This window comes from Mirounga angustirostris, unplaced genomic scaffold, assembly GCF_029215605.1.
Source record: "Mirounga angustirostris isolate CCGP_5_RB_7025 unplaced genomic scaffold, mMirAng1.0.hap1 SCAF_11, whole genome shotgun sequence".
NCBI lineage: Eukaryota > Metazoa > Chordata > Mammalia > Carnivora > Phocidae > Mirounga > Mirounga angustirostris.
Window position 1 is genome coordinate 114,335,887 of NW_026991719.1, and position 19,734 is coordinate 114,355,620.

A 19,734-nucleotide genomic window follows, 5' to 3' on the forward strand; every position below is an offset into this window, starting at 1 on the left:
AGGGGAATGCCAAGGCATCTCTGAGGCTAAAAATTAACCAAACCAAGAATGGTTATGCGAAGGCGATTCCAAGTCTCACATCTTCCTAGCCAGGATGGTCCCTGGACTCCTGGGATCACCCAAAGGTCAGTGGTCACAAGCTGAGCCATTGAAGCATTTGATACCACGGAAGACAATGGCCATTTGCATGCTCTGGATACTTCACTGCATCAACTTCTGTAACAAAACTTGGTCTAACATTAAATACTTGCTGGAGTGAAACATAAACAAAAACATAAAGACATAAAAAAACAATACCTACTTTGTCTCTAAATCTGGTCCTATTAAATGAGCTGCTATTTTAGTGGCCCATATTTATATATTTTAAAATAATAATTAACAAACCCTTTCCAGGAAACAAGGTCCCACTCTTTCTGGAGCGTCAATGCAATTTTCCAGACTGTTCAAGAAAATGCTGTAAAAATTTCAGAGAAAAAAATGAGATAATTTTATGTGAAATACAATAAATTGGTCAATAGCCCTTTAAATAATAGGATGAAAAAGAAAATTCAATTCAGTGATTACATACTTGTTATGGAATTCATATATTTCTGCCATATTTCCAAAGAGAATATCCTTTTTATTTCTCAGGAGAAGTGGCATAAGATCAAACATCTCAGGATTATCCATCTCTGCTCTATAGCCCTACCCAAAATAAATACATTTATTCATTTAAAAAATATTCACATTAACATTTGTTTGGGCCACCAAAGCCACAGATACAGCAGAATGTATAGGGGATGAGTGGGTAAAGCTGTTGGTAATTTTAATAATCAAATCTTCCAGTACCCAAAGTTATCCATTTAAAAAAAAATTTTTTTTAAGAAAGCAAGACAAGGGAATCATGGTTCCCCACTCAACAGGTAGAATAAAGTGACTCTCTGGCCTTCAGAGTAGCTTATAGTGTAGGAAACAAAACAGAAACCAAGCATGAAAAAAGTACATTACAGGTCATTAACCTCTCCTCAAACTGGCAATACATGTTTAGGTTTTTCAGACCAAATCAATATTATGACATTTGTATCAAATGACTGTTTTACTCCTACTTTTAGTTCTTTACATCACAATCTCTAAATAGCACCCTGGGAATAATTATAACAATCTGCTGGATCCTTAAGAAAACAGCTTATCTCTTCTATAATAAAATCTGGGTTCCACAATTCTCACTACTGAGGGAGAAGCTGAACATGCACATTTCACACACACGCAGACTCAAACAGTGGGAGAAGGACCTACTGCTGGTGTATGACAATCAAGGAAGCAGATAGCAAGAGAAAACTCAACACCTCCTACTGAATGTAGCAGGAGAACATTTGGGCAGAGATGGGAAAATATCATTTGAGTCACTTACCAACAAAACAGTAAACAGCTCGCGAACATACACCCTCTCTGTCTGTATCAGTTCATTTAGGACATGGCTAAAGTGAAAAGACAATATTTATCAGTTATTTTGTTGCTTTAGAATTTTATTATGACCTTTCAATCATTCTCATTATAAATTGTCCAACGTAAAAATGGTTAATGCGTAGGAACTATCAATGGTTTTGGTTTTATCAACAAAAGACAAAATTAATTGTATGGTTTCTAGAATAAGTACCACCCACAAGACTCTAAAATACATTTAGAAGAAAGGAAATGGGGCTCAGGGCTTATTTTTAAATGAAAAAAAAAAAAACCACTTTATTTCTATCTCACTAAGCTTAAGAATCAATTTACTGGGCACCTGGGTGGCTCAGTTGGTTAAACATCCAACTCTTGGTTTCAATTCGGGTCATGATCTCTGGGTTGTGGGATCAAGCCCCGCCTCGGGCTCTGCACTCAGTGGAGAGTCAGCTTGAGATTCTTTCCCCTCCCTCTCCCTCTGCTCCGCCCCCCACCACTCTCACTCTTAAATAAATAAATTAAATTGGTTTTTTTTTTATTTGTGGGGTTTTTTTCCTTCTTACCACTGAGCTGTAAGAGTTGGTTTTTTTTAAGGTTTTATTTATTTATTTATTTATTTATTTATTTATTTATTTATTTGAGAGAGAGAGAGAGTGCAAGTGGGGGAAGAGGCAGACGGACTCTCAAGCAGAATCTCAAGTAAACTGAGCACAGGGCCTGACGTGAGGTTTGATCTCACAACCCTGAGATCGTGAGCCGAGCCACAATCATAAGTCAGTCACTTAACTGACTGAGCCACCAGGTACCACAAATAAAATCTTAAAAAAAGGTGAATATTCTTATGTCTAGAATAGTAACATAATTATATAAAAGTAAACATTCATAAAATAACATTTTATATCTACATAACCCTTATAGTTTTTGAAACATCTGTCTCATTCACTTTTACCTCTTTTACAAAAGAGAAAATGAAGATTCTGGAAAACTCTAGTTAATTTTTGAGTCACACAAACAGAGCATAGGTTAGCCAGCTCTAATTCTAGGACTTCTGACACCTCATCTAGTGCTCCTTTCATCAACCTAACAGAACCCCATTTTGTGATTTCAAAATCCAAGCACATTCGCCTTCAACACGGAATCAGAGATTCCTACTGGTAGATGTGTATATGAGTATATGTCAACAAAGAAAAGATACTTCTGTAAAACATCCAAGCTATTGTCATTGTCCAAACTGGAGGATTGACCAGAACTTCTCTTCTCCCGACAACCATGCACCACTTCAATCTGAAATGATGAAAATAAAAGTTAAATTAGCATCTATGTAAGTACAGTTCTTCTTGAAGAAAATCTAGCTCAAATTAAGTTTTCTCTAGGTCCTGTGTAGATAACTTGAAAACACTAGGATTATTTTTTTCAGGAATGACTTTGATATGTACTGGTAAAAAAAAATCTGTACTGGTAAAAAATTATTATAAAATTATTTGAGGGGCGCCTGGGTGGCTCAGTCGGTAAGCGTCTGCCTTCGGCTCAGGTCGTGATCCTGGGGTCCTGGGATCGAGCCCCGCAGCGGGCTCCCTGCTCCACAGGAAGCCTGCTTCCCCGTCTCCCTCTCCCACTCCCCCTGCTTGTGTTCCCTCTCTCGCTATGTCTCTGTCAAATAAATAAATAAAATCTTAAAAATAAATAAATAAATAAAAATCATTTGAGTTGCCAAAGAGGACGGATTTAAGATACTAATTAGAATTTATTTTACACACGGGGCGCCTGGGTCGCTCAGTCGGTTAAGCATCTGACTCTTGATTTCGGCTCAGGTCATGATCTCAAGGTCGTGGGATTGGGCTGGGCGTGGAGCCTGTTTAAGATCCTCTCTCTCCCTCTCCCTCTGCCCCTCCCACCACCTTCCCCCAACCCCCACTCGAGCTCTAAGAAAAAAATAATTTATTTTACACACTAAATAATGTCTCATTTATTTGGCACTTTGGGGAGGTGAGGTTAATTTGTAAAAAGTTGAGTTTCCAGATAACTAAAGTTTACTCATTGAAGAAAAAAACCCAGCTTTTTAACCTTAATGATTTTTGATGGAAATTTTCTAGGAAATATTACATGAATCCTTGAATTCTTTAACCAAGGATACACAACATCATTGACTCTCTAATGCTTCAGTGGTATCATCAGGAACATGAATGATGTGATAAAAATCTGATGATACACCCCAGGGCTAATAACATGTGGGTAACTAACTGTCTATTCTTTCTTAAAATGTTGATCTCTGTCTCTGCTCTCTGCCACATGTCAGTTTTTGCTACAAGTAACTTCCCTGGTCCTAAACCACTGTCTTATTTTGAAGGCTCTATAGGACTTGGACTGGCCTACTGAGTCAACTACATGAGACTTGTGGTGGTTATTTGTTCTTCAGAAGCCTTAGAATTATTTTCCAGGGATCCTGGCTGTATTTGGACTTCTGAGCCAGCAAAATGCCTGAACTCCAAGTAAAGGTAGTATTACTTTGTCACAAGTAGAACCCCAAATGAAGTATGAGATCTGTCAGCTAAAATGCATTTCCACAAAATATTACAAACACATGTGGAAAGGAACAAACATTTATTGACTATTTCCTATACATTGTGCAGGCACAGTTGTAGGTACTTAACACAAATCATTGTATCCAATCTTCCCAGCATTTGAGCAAGCTATGGCATACTTATCCTCATTTTACATATGGGAAAACTGAGGCTCAGAGAGGTTTAGCAACCGGGCCCAGGTCACATACCTAATAAGTGATGAAACAGAGTCAAGCCCATGGTGTGCTACCATTATGCTCCCTCTTTTTAAGACTATGCTTTGATTCATTCTATCTGAATGTACCGACTATCATCATTTTACTACTATAACTAAGACTGATGATAACGGTGCATACTTCTTCACTCATCAGATAGGTATGTATCATTTATTCCTAACAGGTTTCTGAAATACAAGTTTGGAAAGTTTCAAAACATAAATTTATACTTGTAAATGCCTACGGGTTGTGCAAATTGACTTGAATTGGAAGAACGTGTGCATTTTGGACCTCGGTTCACTAGCTACAAATCTCACCAAGAAAATGTACAAGAGCCACAGCCTCCTATTTCCCCCTGGAATATGTAAACGAATAAATCCACATAGAGGAACGTTAGGGTGCCATGAGTGGAAACTGGAACCGAAAGGCCCGTAAGACTATGGAATTTGGTATTCAGCCTGTTTCCTTCTTGAAAACAGAAGTTGTGGCTGTACAACGGGCCATTCACTAGCCTGCTCACAATGGTATACAACATGAAGAACGCTACCATATGCCACGCTTTTATTCGAAATACTTCCCAAATATTATTTTATGTTTACATGAACTCTATGATGAGGGTGATCTGTTATTATCCCCATTTTATAGATAAGGAAATGGAGTTCCAGAGAACTTACCCTAGGTTATATAGCCAGTAATTGATGGAGTTGGGATTAAAAGCCAGGTAGTCACTATCACTGCTATACTGTAACCACTTGGAGATATATGTTCTTGTCCTTATTTACCATCAGGAAGACACAAGGAAAATGTAGGGCCCTACAGTGATGATGAGGCTACTCTCTGCAGATACCAGAATATCATGGACAACTAAGAAGGAGTCTTGTATCAATCAAGAAACGAATAGATGTCTTTTTTGAGTCCAGCGTATGGACCATTAGAACCTGTCCTTTGTCCATGTCTTCTACTTACAGGAATGTAATCAGTTATGAAAGAAACCTCCTTTTGTAGAAAGATGCAATACTTATTTAAGTTTATTGAGGTGGAGTGGGGGGAAAGAGAAGCTGGGACTTATAGATGTTTTACGGAAATTAATTCTGAACTTGAGCCAAGACCTGAGAAACTGCTCATACACCTGGGGATATGCCAGGACTGCAATTAGACACAATGCAGCAACAGCTTTTTCTTTTAGATTAAACAGGCTCCCGAATGTACAATATTGGTTTAGTGGATTAAAAATATGGTTTCAGCCTCCATTCCAATTCTGCAACTACAGCCATAAAGCTAATTTTGAATTAATTAATGGTATTTACTTTTAAGTTGCTCTCATTTTGTCTCCAACTCTTCTTTCCTAGTAGAAAAATATGAAAGAGGAATTTCAAGCCAGAATTAAAATCAATACTTTTAATTAAAACGCATGCATGTTTATTAAATAGAGAGCTATGAATATTCTAACATATTTATATTAGTATTTTTAAATCACACTATACAAAACAGTTGACTGGTTAGATTCATCTATATGATTTCAACTTCTTACTGAGCATCCACTTTGCTACATCTTCACACATTCTCTGACTCATCAAAATTCCACATGATTGCCAAGCGAGCATGAAGGTGTTAGTATTTGTAATTATCTGCAGATTTAGTGTTCATTTTGACACATAAGCATTTAATCAGATTGTAGCTCACTAACTAACTGTATCCAAAAGAGTTTGGAAAAACATCTGTATTTAACTAATAACTACATGCCAGGCAGTTCTAAGCCCTACACACCCATTTTGGTTTTTAATCCTCAAATCAACCCTAACAGATAGTACTATTTCTATCCCCATTTCATAGATAAGTAAGTAAGGTTAGTGTCTTGTCCAAGAAGCAGAGGTAGTGTTCAACAACTTCATCAAAATTCTAAGCTTTAATCTTTCTGTTCTTCCTGTTTCATCTCTCCTTTTTTTTTAACATGTTGAAAGTGAAGTTATCTGTATTTTTTTTAAAGTTTATTTATTTGTTTTTAGTAATCTCTACACCCAATGGGGGGCTCAAACTTACAACCCAAGATCAAGAGTTGCATGCTCTTCCGGCTGAGCCAGCCAGGCACCCCTCCTTTTCTTTGTTTTGTCTTTCTGTTCTATTTACAGTGGGTGAGCCCCTATATTATTAAGCAAGGAGTCCAAATGTTCCTACAAACCCCAGGGCATGGTCCAGTGCAAGACCAGGTCATTTGAGTTCCTTATTTTCAGTGCTGCTAAAAAAGGCTGCCACCCACACAGGCTGCAGGGGTCTCTTCTCTCTCTGGAAGAAATATACTTTTTGCCCTTTCTTCCTTGGCAGGAACCACTGCAAGGCACACTCTGGGAAAGGCTACGCTATTAGGTTCTCTAAATTTTATACTTCACTTTCATTATTTAAAAATATATTTTAGGGGCCCCTGGCTGGCTCTTCAGAAGAGTGTGCGACTCTTGATCTCGAGGTCATGAGTTCGAGCCCCACATTGGATGTAGAGATTACTTTACATAAATAAACTTTCTAAAAAAAAGTAAAAATAAAAATATATTTTATAGGGGTGCCTGGCTGGCTTAGTCAGGAGCACATGCAACTCTTGATCTCAGGGTCATGAGTTCAAGCCCCACGTTTGGAGTGGGCCTACTTAAAATACATACATATATATATATATATATATACATATATATATATATTTTATGTATAGAACATAGCATAACATATGGAGATGCTGAATCACTATGTCATATACCTGAAACTAAAGTAACATTGTGTGTCAACTATACTCAAAAAAAAGTTAAAAATATATATATTTTATATACAAGCTTTATGTTTATAGCATAGTATATATAAATATGTAAGTTAGACTTAGTGGCAACTTACCACATAAAATCAATTTCTCAATGAACACTGATGTTCACCACTTTAAAGACACCTGATACACAGAGATCCAAACTTATTTATAAAGGTAACTGAGGGAGCCTTACTAATTAGCTTTACTAGTTAATTCTTTGCAACTACATTAAAAGATAAAAAAAGGAATAGATACACAACTCATGAGGAATGCAGCTTTTTCTGAAAAGCAAGGTAGAGAAATTCATTCTTTCAACAACATAAATAGATACATGAATAATGGTGCTGGGGATACAAACATGAACTGCACACAGGCCCTGTCCTCACAGAGTTTCCAGTCTAACAAGAGAGATGGAAAGCAGGCAACTACACGAAAGCGGTGAAGACACATGGCTGGACTTGTTACCTCACAGCACGGTCACTCAACCAAACTGGGCGCCAAGGAGGAGAGGCAGGAAAGAAACGCTTCCGTGAAGGAAGAGGACTAGGGACAGGAAGTCTGCTAGAGGAAAAGAAGCCGGCAAAGGGGAAAGGGAGAGGGAAGGAAATAGTGTCCCAGAGAGAGAACAGTAAAGTCTGATGGGCAAGGCGAGTAGAGGCATGTGAAAGGGAAAGTGGGGAGACAGGGAGACCGCTGCGGTTGTCAAGGCAACAGATGACATGAGCTTGGATTAAGAACTTGGCAGTGGGGATGGAAAGCAGCAGATTTTGTGACTGGTTAAAGGTGGGGCATGAGTGCAAAGGGGAAGCCAAGGCCCCCAGACTGGGACGACCAGGGGGAATCAGAATACTATTCACTGAGATGAGGAACAGAGGAAGAGGGGACGATTTGCAGGAGAGGCTATCAGGCTGGGCTATGTGGAGTCTGAGTTGCCTATAGGAAATTCAAGGAGGCAAATTGTAAATGGAGCTCTGAAGCTTACGAGAAAGATGCAGACTAGAGCTACAGATTTAGGAGCTCAAACCACATTTTACCCCTCACAATGTTCTTTGCTAACTTCCCTCTGTATTAAGTATTAATTCAGGGGTTAAGCGACTGACTCTTGATTTTGGTTCAGGTCGTGATCTCAGGATCGTGAGATCGAGCCCCGCATGGGGCTCTGTGCTCAGCGTGGAGTCGGCTTGAGATTCTCCCCCTTTGCCCCTCCCCCCGCTTGCACTCTCTCCCACTCTCTCCCTCTCAAATAAATAAAATCTTTAAAAAAGTTAATTCAACAAATATTTATTGCGTCCTGCTAGTTGCCAGGCACTGTGCTAGATATAGGATTCTGTTTGATGCAAATTAATAAAAATAAACAAACAAAAACAAACAAACAAAACCAGTTTGACTTACTGCATGAAAGATTAACACAATCTGATTTGACCAAATCTTATATATTTGGCTTAGCAATTAAAAGTCTTGAAGAATTATTTAGACCTGATTGTTATAATCCCCATTACTCACAGAGCAATGAGGTAAAAAGAAACAATGTAGCATAAATGATGTTTTGGTTTACTTTAGAAACCACGATAAATAATGGGTGAAATCATTTATCCAACCATATCATTTATTCAGTCAGCTGTCTTCTTCCACATAAATACATTAGACAGTCTTAAACTGAAGAAAATTCAAGCTACTCCCAACAAACGGTTGTACTGTGGTAGACGCAAGAGTCTCTAAAATGAAAGAAAGCTTGATTTATTTTAACATAGCCAATTGTTTTCCTTGGTTTCTTTTTATGGGTGGTCATTTGATGAGATTAGAGTTTAGAAGCATAAGCTACTTTTCAGATAGTCATTTTCCAAGGTAAGTTTAATGCTGGGAGAATACGGATGATTATTACAAAAAACAGGGAGAAAGTTAATTGTGGGCAAAATTCAAGAATGAACTGCTGCTGGTTTTAGATGTCAAACTGGTTTTTCACATGGACACAAACTCAGAAAATGTACAGAAGAAAAGTAATAAAGATGGGTACCTTGGGAAAAAAGTTTACATGCTTGAAAGAAAGAGTATCCAACTCCCACTGCAGAAAAAAAGTGTAATGCCATTAAATAAGAATACTGTAAGGTTTTTTCCTCTTTGTCTTCACAGCAACCCTTTCAAGTCACTAGGCATTATTGGTCCTATTTCACAAACAAGGAAACTAGGCTAAAAGAGGTTAAGTGAACTGCCCCAGGTCACACAGCCGATAAACAGAGCCAGACATCTAACTGTGCCCTGTCCTCTGCTAAGGAATATAAACCTATCCTATTTTTATTCCCATAGCTGTGGCTCTGTAGCCCTTTATTGGTTTTTTGGGTTGTTTTATTCTTTTGCCCTGTATCTTCTTAGTCAATATTCTTCACTTACGGCACTGTTCATAGTTTCATTTGTGAGTATATTTTTATATTTAATAACTATTAACTACATAACTTCTAGCGTCCTGAGTGACATGCTTTCGTCACCTCATTTTCATATGATCCATGCGGGGACTTGACCGAGGTTTTTATGCTCCTTATGCTTGATTCAAGCTTTCTCCGAATTTCAAAGCACTTCCCATATATTAATGAGGTCTCTGATCCTTCAGATCAGACAGACAAAATTTAGCTCCATGTTCACCCGTTCAACTAACTTAGGGCCCCAAAGGTCAAATTACTCTCCCCTAAGAGGCCCTGGCCCCAGAGGCAGCTCAAGGGAAACTTTGGGCAACAGAATCATCTTACTTCCAGATTAGTTCACCACCACAGTCAGGATAGCTATTTTATCCTACAGAACGTAGAAAGGAAATGGATATCACATGGTTAAAACTAGTCTACAAAGATTAAAACCAGAAAATGGACTCTAACTGTTAATTACTAGCAAAATTACTCTGTTTACCTGCACTTACTTAGAAAAGGCAATCCATTCTATTACCGAAGCCATTCACTTACTAGAAGCTAATAAGAACCAAGTAATAATCTATCCACGTAAGTAGTAAATATGTGTGTGCGTATGCACACACATACCCGTGTGTACCAGATTCATATGCTTTCCTCCACCTGCAGAAGAAAGGGGTGGGCTTGATGCCTGTAAAATGTTCACGCTCGTTGCAAAGTTGGGCCATTCAGTCCAGACTATCCTCATTCTGTACTACACTACGTTACTATGTTTTACTGTCATACAATAATCTTGACCATGACTCCTGCCTTGTGCAACAGAGTGTAAACGTGACCAAAGATGCTTAAATAAAATTTCAATTTATCAGGACTGAAGAATGCGTTCAGTATTTACATCAAGAGTAACAGACAACAGCAGGAAAAGAAGAGTGAACGTAAGATACTTTACCATGTTTAGGTGAAAACAATGATGCTCTAGATCTCATCAAATTGTCAGAAGCAGGTACCACAAACTGGACTGGCTTTACATGCCTGTCCGTCAGGTTCTTGAAACCGGCTTGTTGGTTCTCAAACACACTTCGGATGTGTTCAAGCTTCAGTTGTACAGTCTGCATTTGAACCTGCAGGTTGCACGAGACTTCTGTGAAATACTTTCTGAATTGAGGTCATTACAAATCTTATGACATCTCTCAGACCCAGACGGTCAAAAAATTAATTTAGAGTTTAAAATAGAACTAGAAAAAATTAGGAAAGCAACAGAAAACAGATGGATGCACTACCTTCACATGGTCATAAAACCAGAAGATCTCAACCAAAACAACTCGAAGAAATTGATCAAGCAGTCATGAAATAGGTCACTGTCTAAAGTGCGTTACCCATCATGGCTGGAAGGAGTAAGGGCTGGAAAAGGAGGCACGTTTAGCACAAGAAAGCCACCAGTTAAGCACTGTCAGAGCAGTGTGTGATGTGTTATCCTGCAGGACGTTCTACAGTTCTCTGTGTGGTGTAAAAAGCTCCTCCTAGACCCTCCTAGATGATTTGAGGCAGTTAGAGATTCGCTTGGTTGCTTCCAGAGAAATCACTTGGTTGTTGTGGCCACGTTTCTGATTTTCTGGGGTGTCCCCTAAGATCTGCAGCTAAGCATGGTTTTAGATCCTCTTCCAAACTTAAGAGTCAACTACACATTTTGGCAACAAATAGCATCACAAAATCTCTTAACTACAACGTAGTGAGAGTGCTTCATGACATCTCCAACAGGGTGGTCTGCAGTAACCCGTAGGTCTCTACCTTGTTAATACCAACGTCTGCTTGCACCCTGCCCCCAAGAAGCCCCAGATCATTTCTTTATCCCTTCAATCTCAAACTCAGTAGGAAAGCCAGATGTGTGTCCACACAGCATCTGTTGGTAGTAACTGCAGCAGAAAGACAAGACATTTGGAGTAGAATGCTCTTGACAAGGGCCCAGTATTGTCCTAAGATAGCTTTAGCCCCTTCTCTAAGGATGCACAGAACGATGTATATGTAAGAACTCCTAGTACGTGAAAAGAGTTGAAAAATAATGGCATCACAGCTCAAAGAGGATTTATTCTTCATTATATAGCAAGCATAAAGCCTTGGGATGCTTTTTTTTTAAAAAGTCTATTTATTTTTAAGTAATCTCTACACCCAACGTGGGGCTCAGACTGGGGACCCCGAGATCAGGAGTCACATGCTCTACCAACTGAGCCAGCATGACGCTTCAAGCCTTTGTATTCTCTGAGGCTTACCAGTGGTACTAATATCATGCCTCATCCTTAAGAAAAGCATGTAACTGCAATTTGACATAAAGTCAGCTGTGAAGTAGTAAAACTCTTGCCAACACTACTAGAATTACAGTTTTAAAACCATTTGTTCATTTGAAAAAAAAAAAACAACACCTCTTACCTTGAGTTCAGGAGATAAAATTACATCAAATTCATACTGTAGGGTATCAGGATCATAATTTATAAAGGGCAAAGCCATCTCAAGGAAGTTTTCAATGTCTCGGAGGGCTTTCTGAGCATCTTCTTTAGACTGAAACTTATCTATTTCCTGATTAGCTAGAAGGCATTCTCCTTCATCACAGCACTGACGAGCCTGATGAGCAAATCACACAGACACACACACACACAAAACCCATGAATGAATAAATAGAAATATATTTGTCCTTTAGGAGTGTTTACCAGCCCTGGCTTCTGTGAATCAGAGTTGTTTTCAGAGCTGTTAAAAATAAAGATATCTGGGTTCTGCCCCCAGAAATTCCGATTCAGTAGCTCTGGGCCCTAAGCCAGGCATTTCAATTTCTGCAGAGCTTCACAGGTATTTCTGAAGCACAGCCAAGGCTGGGAAGCACTGTACTTGTTTCATAACAAGGAATTCATTCTGCAGTGAAGAGTCTGACCATTCTCTCAACACTAAGACTTCAGCTGCATGCTATTTTTTCCCCAAATCAATAAGTGAAATATGAAATGCCTCGCAAAACATAAAGTGTGATATAAATGTGTAGTGACTGTCAAGGACAAGGATAAAAGTTTCCCTGCCAAAGAAGGAGATGTACAGATTAAAATGTTCATGTTCAGATATGACGTCTGTAAATGATATCCTCATTTGACATTCCACTTCCGAGGCCAGCTCTTCTCTTCACTGCCTAATTCTGAAAGGGGTCAGACCGCCAAGCCATGGAGCACTATCTTCCCGTCACTGTTGAATTTCTTATTGCGGTAACTATGAAGTGTGGGAGGAGTTTCTGGCTTTAGCAAAATGCCTCTAGGGCTTTGAAAAGTATGCTGCCTGCAAACTATCACCAGAGGAGAGGATTCAGAGATGTACCCGAAACCGAAAGGAAGCCATCCCAACCAGAAGCCAAAACTCTTACAATACTTGACTTGCCACGAGTACTGCAAAGGTACGTGGATTAAATGAATGTCATCAGAGCCAATCCTTCAACGTCTTACAAATATAATTCCAAAGCTCTCCCAGACAGACCTTTACCCTGTAACCTCTAAGAAAAAAAAATGATCTTCTTGCTCAGACACTACCTGCTGTAGGAGTTTGTGCATTTTGAAGATCCTGCTGAGTTGTATCCTTTTGGCTTTGATCTCATTAACCAAAATATCAGAAAGGTAACGTAGTTCATTGCACCTCTGGCAGATCAAATCAAGGGCATAATGGTGATTTGCAGCAAGTCTGTGTCCGTGTAATATCACAAACCGGGCCTTTGCTAACAGATCCTAATTTTAAGAAAGAAGTAAGACAAGAACTGTATGATATCTGTTCAAATAGAGAAGAAACAAGAAAGTAATTGTGAAGCAAATTGGTTTAGCAAGGCACAGAGAGTGCCAAAAATACGATTTGATGTCATACTTCTGCGGGCTCTAAGAAAGCTTCCAGTCACAGTCATTAGTTACTGCAGTGACGCCATCAGAAACATACGTATTTCTGGCACCAGAAACAGAAAATTAACGAGCCCGCTCAGAGTGTGGATGAGGTTTGCTTCTCCTGGTATGTACAGATTTAGAACAGAACTGCATCTATCCAATGAGGTACACGGGGGCCAAAGGAAAGCTAACGGATTTCATACCATCTCAGCCTTGGAAATCTCATTAGTCATCATCTACCTGACAACTTTACATACCTGAAGTGAACACCACCGGGTCTCCAAGTCAAAGGGGATCTTAGTGGCCTTGCCCCCACTCTATCAACTACTGGCATCCCCCCTCCCACCCTGGTCCCCCACTTGCTCCCGACATAGTGACTGAAATAAGTAGGTGGTCGGGAGTATCTGTCAAGGTAAAATAAGAAAAACTGAAACCCATAATGATAAAGTGACTAGCCTACCTAGCTGGCGGGAAACCCAGGGTTAAAACAGGGAGTTTTTTTCTTCTTTTTTTAAATGGGTACAGTTTCGGGGCGCCTGGGTGGCTCAGTCGGTTAAGCGGCTGCCTTCGGCTCAGGTCATGATCCCAGGGTCCTGGGATCGAGCCCCGCATCCAGCTCCCTGATCAGCGGGGAGCCTGCTTCTCCCTCTCCCTCTGCCTGCCTCTCTGCGTACTTGTTCTCTCTATCTCTCTGTCAAATAAATAAAAATAAAATCTTTAAATGGGTACAGTTTCAGATTTGCAAAATGAAAAATTTCGTTCTGGCAATCTGTTGCACAACAATGTGACTATAGTTAACACTACTGAACTGTATACTTAAAAATGGTTAAGAGGGGGAGCACCTGGGTGGCTCAGTTGGTGAAGCACCTGACTCTTGATTTTGGCTCAGGTCATAGTCTCAGGGTCCTGAGATCAAGGCCCGCATCAGGCTCTGTGCTGAGCGTGGAACCTGCTTGAGATTCCCTCTCTCTTCCCCTCTGCCCCTCCTCCCCCAGTTCATGATCACTTTCTCTCCCTCCCACTTTTTCTCTCTCAAAAAAATAATGAAAAAAATGGTTATGATAGTAAATTTCATGTTATGTGGGGTTTTTTTTACCACAATTAAAACTAAAAAAAAATTAAAAACAAACAAATAAAAACCTCAAAGTCCCCTCATTTCCAAGCCAATTTGCCTTCTCTTTCTAGTATGCCACAGAGATTTATAAACTGCCCCACAGTCACAACAACCTACAAGCATAATTCTAGAACTGGTCACCACAACTGTGGTCTCTCAAATTTCACTTTTAGATGCTTACGGTATACCCATGAATCTATTTGTTTGCTGGGAATGCACCTTAAAAAACAATGGCCTTGCTCTCACATATAAGACAAAAGAGCAAAGCTAGTTTGTTAACTATTAAAACTATGAGTCCAAGCCTTTAAGACCAGCAAAATGATAATTGTTGGCTCTTTTGATTACTTATTATCTAATCACCTATCCCAGGTACTGTGCTAAGTGTTTTGCCTACAACATCTAAAAGAATCCTCATAATCATTCTGCAAAGTAAGTCACTTTATCCCCAATTTATAGATGAAGACATTAAGGCTTAGAAAATTTAATTTACCCAAGGTCACACAGCTAGTAAGACTAAGCAGATTTATCTGTCTGAATCTATGTTTGCTTCAACTGCACATCCACATGATGGATATTTAAGGAATTAAGCTCTTGTATATTTCCATCATTTCCAAGTACCAAATAGCATTCTTTATTTTAAGATTTTATTATTTACTTGAGAGAGAGAGAGCACGAGCAGGGGTAGGGGGAGAGAGAGAGAGGGAGAAGCAGACTCCCCAGTGAGCAGGGAGCCCGACATGGGGCTCAATCCCGGGACCATGAGATCCTGACCTGAGCCGAAGGCAGACGCTTCACTGACTGAGCCACCCAGGTGCCCCCCTCAAATAGCATTCTTGATAAGACAGTTTCTAGCTTCTTCAAAATGATTTACACCTTTGTTCCTAATGGTGGGCCTGAAACCATTCACATCATCATCTCAGAAGCCACCTGTTACAACTACATGACTTGTCTGGCTCACATTGATCAGAAAAGAATACAGACCAGTATTATTAAACCAATTATACAGACTGTTGCTATGAAAGGTGGCCCATAAGGGTTGGTACTACTGAAAACTATCAAAATGTAACTATTAGAACAGTGAACATCTGAGATGTAATCTTACCTGAGAATTTCCATCTAAGTTTTCCAACTTCTTTATTTTTTGTTTTACTTGACCTATGTTCCCTGTTACGTCTGCCAACTCTGCTTGTTGGTTTAACATAAGTTCGACTTCACTCACAAGCTATAAACAGGAAAAAAAAAAAAACAAGTCTTAAAAGCATACAAGGTATTAGGCATTTTCCCTTAATCCAGTTTGATAGGAAATGCTATTTAAAAAAATGCAACATGGAAAAATGGCACATGTGGAGAATACTTTGTTATTTTATTCCTAGAAATTGATATACTCTATTAAAATCTAACCTCCTAGATCTCAGTGTGTGCTTATGATATATAAGATATCACTATGTACATAGGCTGGCAGGTATATGCGGACATGTACAGAAGCATATGCATGAGTATATACTTGCATATTATATTCCCAGGCTCTGTGGTCAGTGGTCCTCGGAACAAAGACCCTCTAGTAGTAATGAGCATACCTGGAACCCAGAAAAAGAAACCAGGGCTCCTCAGGCAAATGGCTGGTTCCCGGGCTAAGGCAGAGTAGGTACAAGATGAGCTTGGGATATCTCTTTATGCCAGAAAGTAAAGAAGTGATAACAACAAAAAAAGTCTGGACATGTCACAAGGACACAGTAGTCAGTCTGAAACACCAAAATAGTTAAGAACAGCAAAGAATTATAAACCATTACATAACTAGGAATTAATGAACCCCAAAATCAGATAAATAAAGAAACAGGGAGAAGGGAAGACTCTTGCGCCCAGCAGCACGCCTATGGGAACTGGGAAATATGGAGGGAACAATGGAGTTGGAAAGTAAAGACTGGTTGAAGCAAGCATCATAGTAAAGACTGGTTGAAGCAAGAATCACTAATTGATGCTAAACCTATGAAGAAATTTTGATAAGCAGCAAGATGTTTGCATGACCTTAAATTTTCTCCCCACCCATTTCCTACTAGTTACACGTGGGAGGAAAGTAATAATACAGTGGAGAACTGGGTAATCAGAGTGCACATCAACAATGAGGGGCAGGTGGACCTCACTTACCACCAGATGCGATACCCTCAGAAGAACACATCACTTATATAGTATGCTTGCTGGGTACACAAAGATTAATCTAATCGTGAGAAAATGTCAGACAAATGGAAAAGGAAGAGCATCTTATGTGAAAAAAGAACTGGATTCTTCAAAAATGGCAGTGTCATAAAAGACAAAGAAAGGCTATGGAAATCTTCTAGACTAAAAGTGACTAGACATGACAACTTATGCAATACCCAACCCTCTAAGGCTGAATCCTGTACTGGCGGGGGAAGAAATGATAGAAATGACATTATTGAATCAATTGATAAAACTGGAATACCAACGGTAGGTCATAGAAAGTGCTGCATCATTGTTAACTGTACTAAATTTGCTAACCGTACTGTGGTTATGCAAGAGGATATTCCTATCCTGTATATTCAGAAATATTTCAAGTTTGAGAATATTCAAACTTTTCTGTATGGCTGGAATTTACAAATAAGATTTTTTTAAAGTTAAGTTCCTACATATATATAGAACCTATTTGCAGGTGACCATGAGACACAGATCACATCAGTGAAATTCCAATCCAAGGTCAACGACAACAACACTGATTAGAGGCAACAATGATTTGAAGAAACAAAATAGCTACAGGACAAGAATTTTTTCTGGGTACAAATTAACATATAAGTAGAGGCCCAATGGGTGTGTTTGGGAAGAGCATGACTTTTGCATGTATTCGGTTGGGGAGGAGGGAAAGACACAAATACCTGGAAGGCCCGAGAGCAACTTGGCCTACTCTTTCCTTAAGGAAGGTTTCACAGAGAGCACCGCATTCCCAAATCTGCTGGCATCACAGAAGGCAAAGGGCTGGCAGGACCTGAGCCCCGTGTCCAGAACAAATGAAATACCAAGCATGTGAGAAAGTCATGGGTGGAAAACAGGCTGGCCACATGCGAGAGAGAAAAGCAGTGAGTTTTCCTTGGACCTCCTGGTAAAGTACTATGATAGAGACTGTGAGGAGCCTGACCATGTGTGATGTATTTTCCAGAAGCATCCAACTAGAAGGTACTTTTTTGTAACCTTTAAAATAATGTATAATTAGGGCGCCTGGGTGGCTCAGTTGGTTAAGCGACTGCCTTCGGCTCAGGTCATGATCCTGCAGTCCCTGGATCGAGTCCCGCATCGGGCTCCTTGCTCGGCAGGGAGTCTGCTTCTCCCTCTGACCCTCCCCCCCTCATGTGCTCTCTCTCATTCTCTCTCTCAAATAAATAAATAAAATCTTTAAAAAAAATAAAAATAAAGGGGCGCCTGAGTGGCTCAGTCGGTTAAGTGTCTGCCTTCGGCTCGGGTCATGATCCCGGGGTCCTGGGATCGAGCCCCGCATCGGGCTCCCTGCTCCGCGGGAAGCCTGCTTCTCCCTCTCCCACTCCCCCTGCTTGTGTTCCCTCTCTGTGTCTCTCTCTGTCAAAAAAATAAATAAAATCTTAAATAAATAAATAAATAAATAAATAAATAAATAAATAAAAATAAAAATAAAAATAAAATAAAATAAAATAATGTATAATTAGACACGATGCCGCTTCATACATCAGGCTTTTCATAGAAATAAATTACTGGATCCAAAAAAAAAATGTTTTTGTTACATCGTATTAAATATAGTCAGTATAGGTATATGGTATTAAAAAAAAAATCAGGAAGGAAGTGGGTATTATTTCCTTGGAAAGCTGAAAGGAAATTTCAGGCTGAAAACATTTTATATGTAAAATAAATTACAATAATAAACATCAGGGTGAACGGCAACTTAGTCCTGTCTTATATGTTAGCACTTAAATGCTTTCTTATAGGAAATAAGTAAGCAAGAAAGACAACCTGGGGAGGCAGGTGGGGGGATGGGGTAACTGGGTGATGGGCATTAAGGAGGGCACGTGATGGAGTGAGCACTGGGTGTTATATGCAACTGATGAATCACTAAATTCTACCCTGAAACTAATAATACACTATATGTTAACTAACTGGAATTTAAATAACTTTTTTTTTTTTTTAAAGAAAGACATCTGGGCAGGGTTCACTCACATTTGCCCCCTTTCCATCTCTCTCTGGGTATAAATGGGCATCTTGTGAGACTATATTTCTGATGATCAAGGAGTAAGAACCTCTGGCATAATGAAAAAAAAAATGTTAACTGACCTCTTGAAAATCCTGCTCGAACTTCCACAGTTGCAGATACTGTTCCATTTTTAATTGGTGTTTTTCCCAAAATCCATCAAAAGCTATCTCCATATCATGTACTTGAGTCAGCAATCTTAACAAAGAAAAGTCATTAGAATTCCTTCACAACAACGATTTGTCTTGTAGGTATGTACACAAACTTGGTCTGGACATTAAGAATTACAGGCAATGTCAGGGCGCCTGGGTGGCTCAGTTGGTTAAGCAACTGCCTTCGGCTCAGGTCATGATCTTGGAGTCCCAGGATCGAGTCCCATATCGGGCTCCTTGCTCAGCAGGGGGTCTGCTTCTCCCTCTGACCCTCCCCCCTCTCATGTGCTCTTTCTCATTCTCTCTCTCTCAAATAAATAAATAAAATCTTAAAAAAAAAAAAAAAAGAATTACAGGCAATGTCAGACACCGTGACACGTGGTCCATGAAGAGACCATTGATGTCCACGGAACCTCTTTTACAAGCAAACTACTCTCTTCCAGGGAAGGTGTTCTCAGGTTCCCAGAGGTCCAGGAATATTTTCCCACTTAACAGATGGCAGCAAATGTATAATTCCCTTTCAAAAGTATAAAATAAGTAACTCCAAACCAAAAGGAGAGTACTCACTTGTTAACAGTCTGCCAGTCACCGTTTACGTGGTGACGGTGTTCAAGCCTTGAACCGACAGCGTCTTCAATGCCAGGCACTTCCAGACTTGTGAGGAGGATTTTTCCCTCTTTGGTTACTGCTGTAATATCATTCTGTAAAAAAGCGCGATGGGACGAATTAGCCCGCTAGTCCCCTAATCTGAATGACCTAAAGAGAAGGAAGCATACACCTACAGCACGCAGAAGAGAAACAGCCGTTCTAGAACGGCCTTTACAGAGTATGTCAGTCCCACAGAATCTAAAACCCATGAGGATCTCCAAGAAGTCTCCGCCTGCTGAGATGGATGTTGCAATCAGTATTTTTATAAGATCTTTATGGGCAGAAGTACCTGGTGCTCCATTTGTAGTCTCCTCTTACTGGTAGAA

At 39.6% G+C, this 19,734-nt stretch overlaps 1 protein-coding gene across 1 annotated transcript in view; it reads right to left on the reverse strand.

The window, feature by feature from the left end:
- The window catches only part of MCF2 (MCF.2 cell line derived transforming sequence), a 67,276-nt gene that overhangs the window by 20,159 nt on the left and 27,383 nt on the right, over window positions 1–19,734 (reverse strand). The window contains exons 7-18 of the mRNA XM_045880331.2: window positions 19,328–19,461; window positions 18,692–18,806; window positions 15,489–15,608; window positions 12,934–13,125; window positions 11,801–11,992; window positions 10,326–10,497; window positions 8,998–9,045; window positions 5,506–5,543; window positions 2,618–2,706; window positions 1,391–1,457; window positions 569–684; window positions 385–454 (exon numbers count right to left, since the gene is read on the reverse strand). Of these exons, the coding sequence (XP_045736287.1) occupies window positions 385–454; window positions 569–684; window positions 1,391–1,457; window positions 2,618–2,706; window positions 5,506–5,543; window positions 8,998–9,045; window positions 10,326–10,497; window positions 11,801–11,992; window positions 12,934–13,125; window positions 15,489–15,608; window positions 18,692–18,806; window positions 19,328–19,461 (1,353 nt within the window). The remainder of the gene's footprint in view (window positions 1–384; window positions 455–568; window positions 685–1,390; window positions 1,458–2,617; window positions 2,707–5,505; window positions 5,544–8,997; window positions 9,046–10,325; window positions 10,498–11,800; window positions 11,993–12,933; window positions 13,126–15,488; window positions 15,609–18,691; window positions 18,807–19,327; window positions 19,462–19,734) is intronic.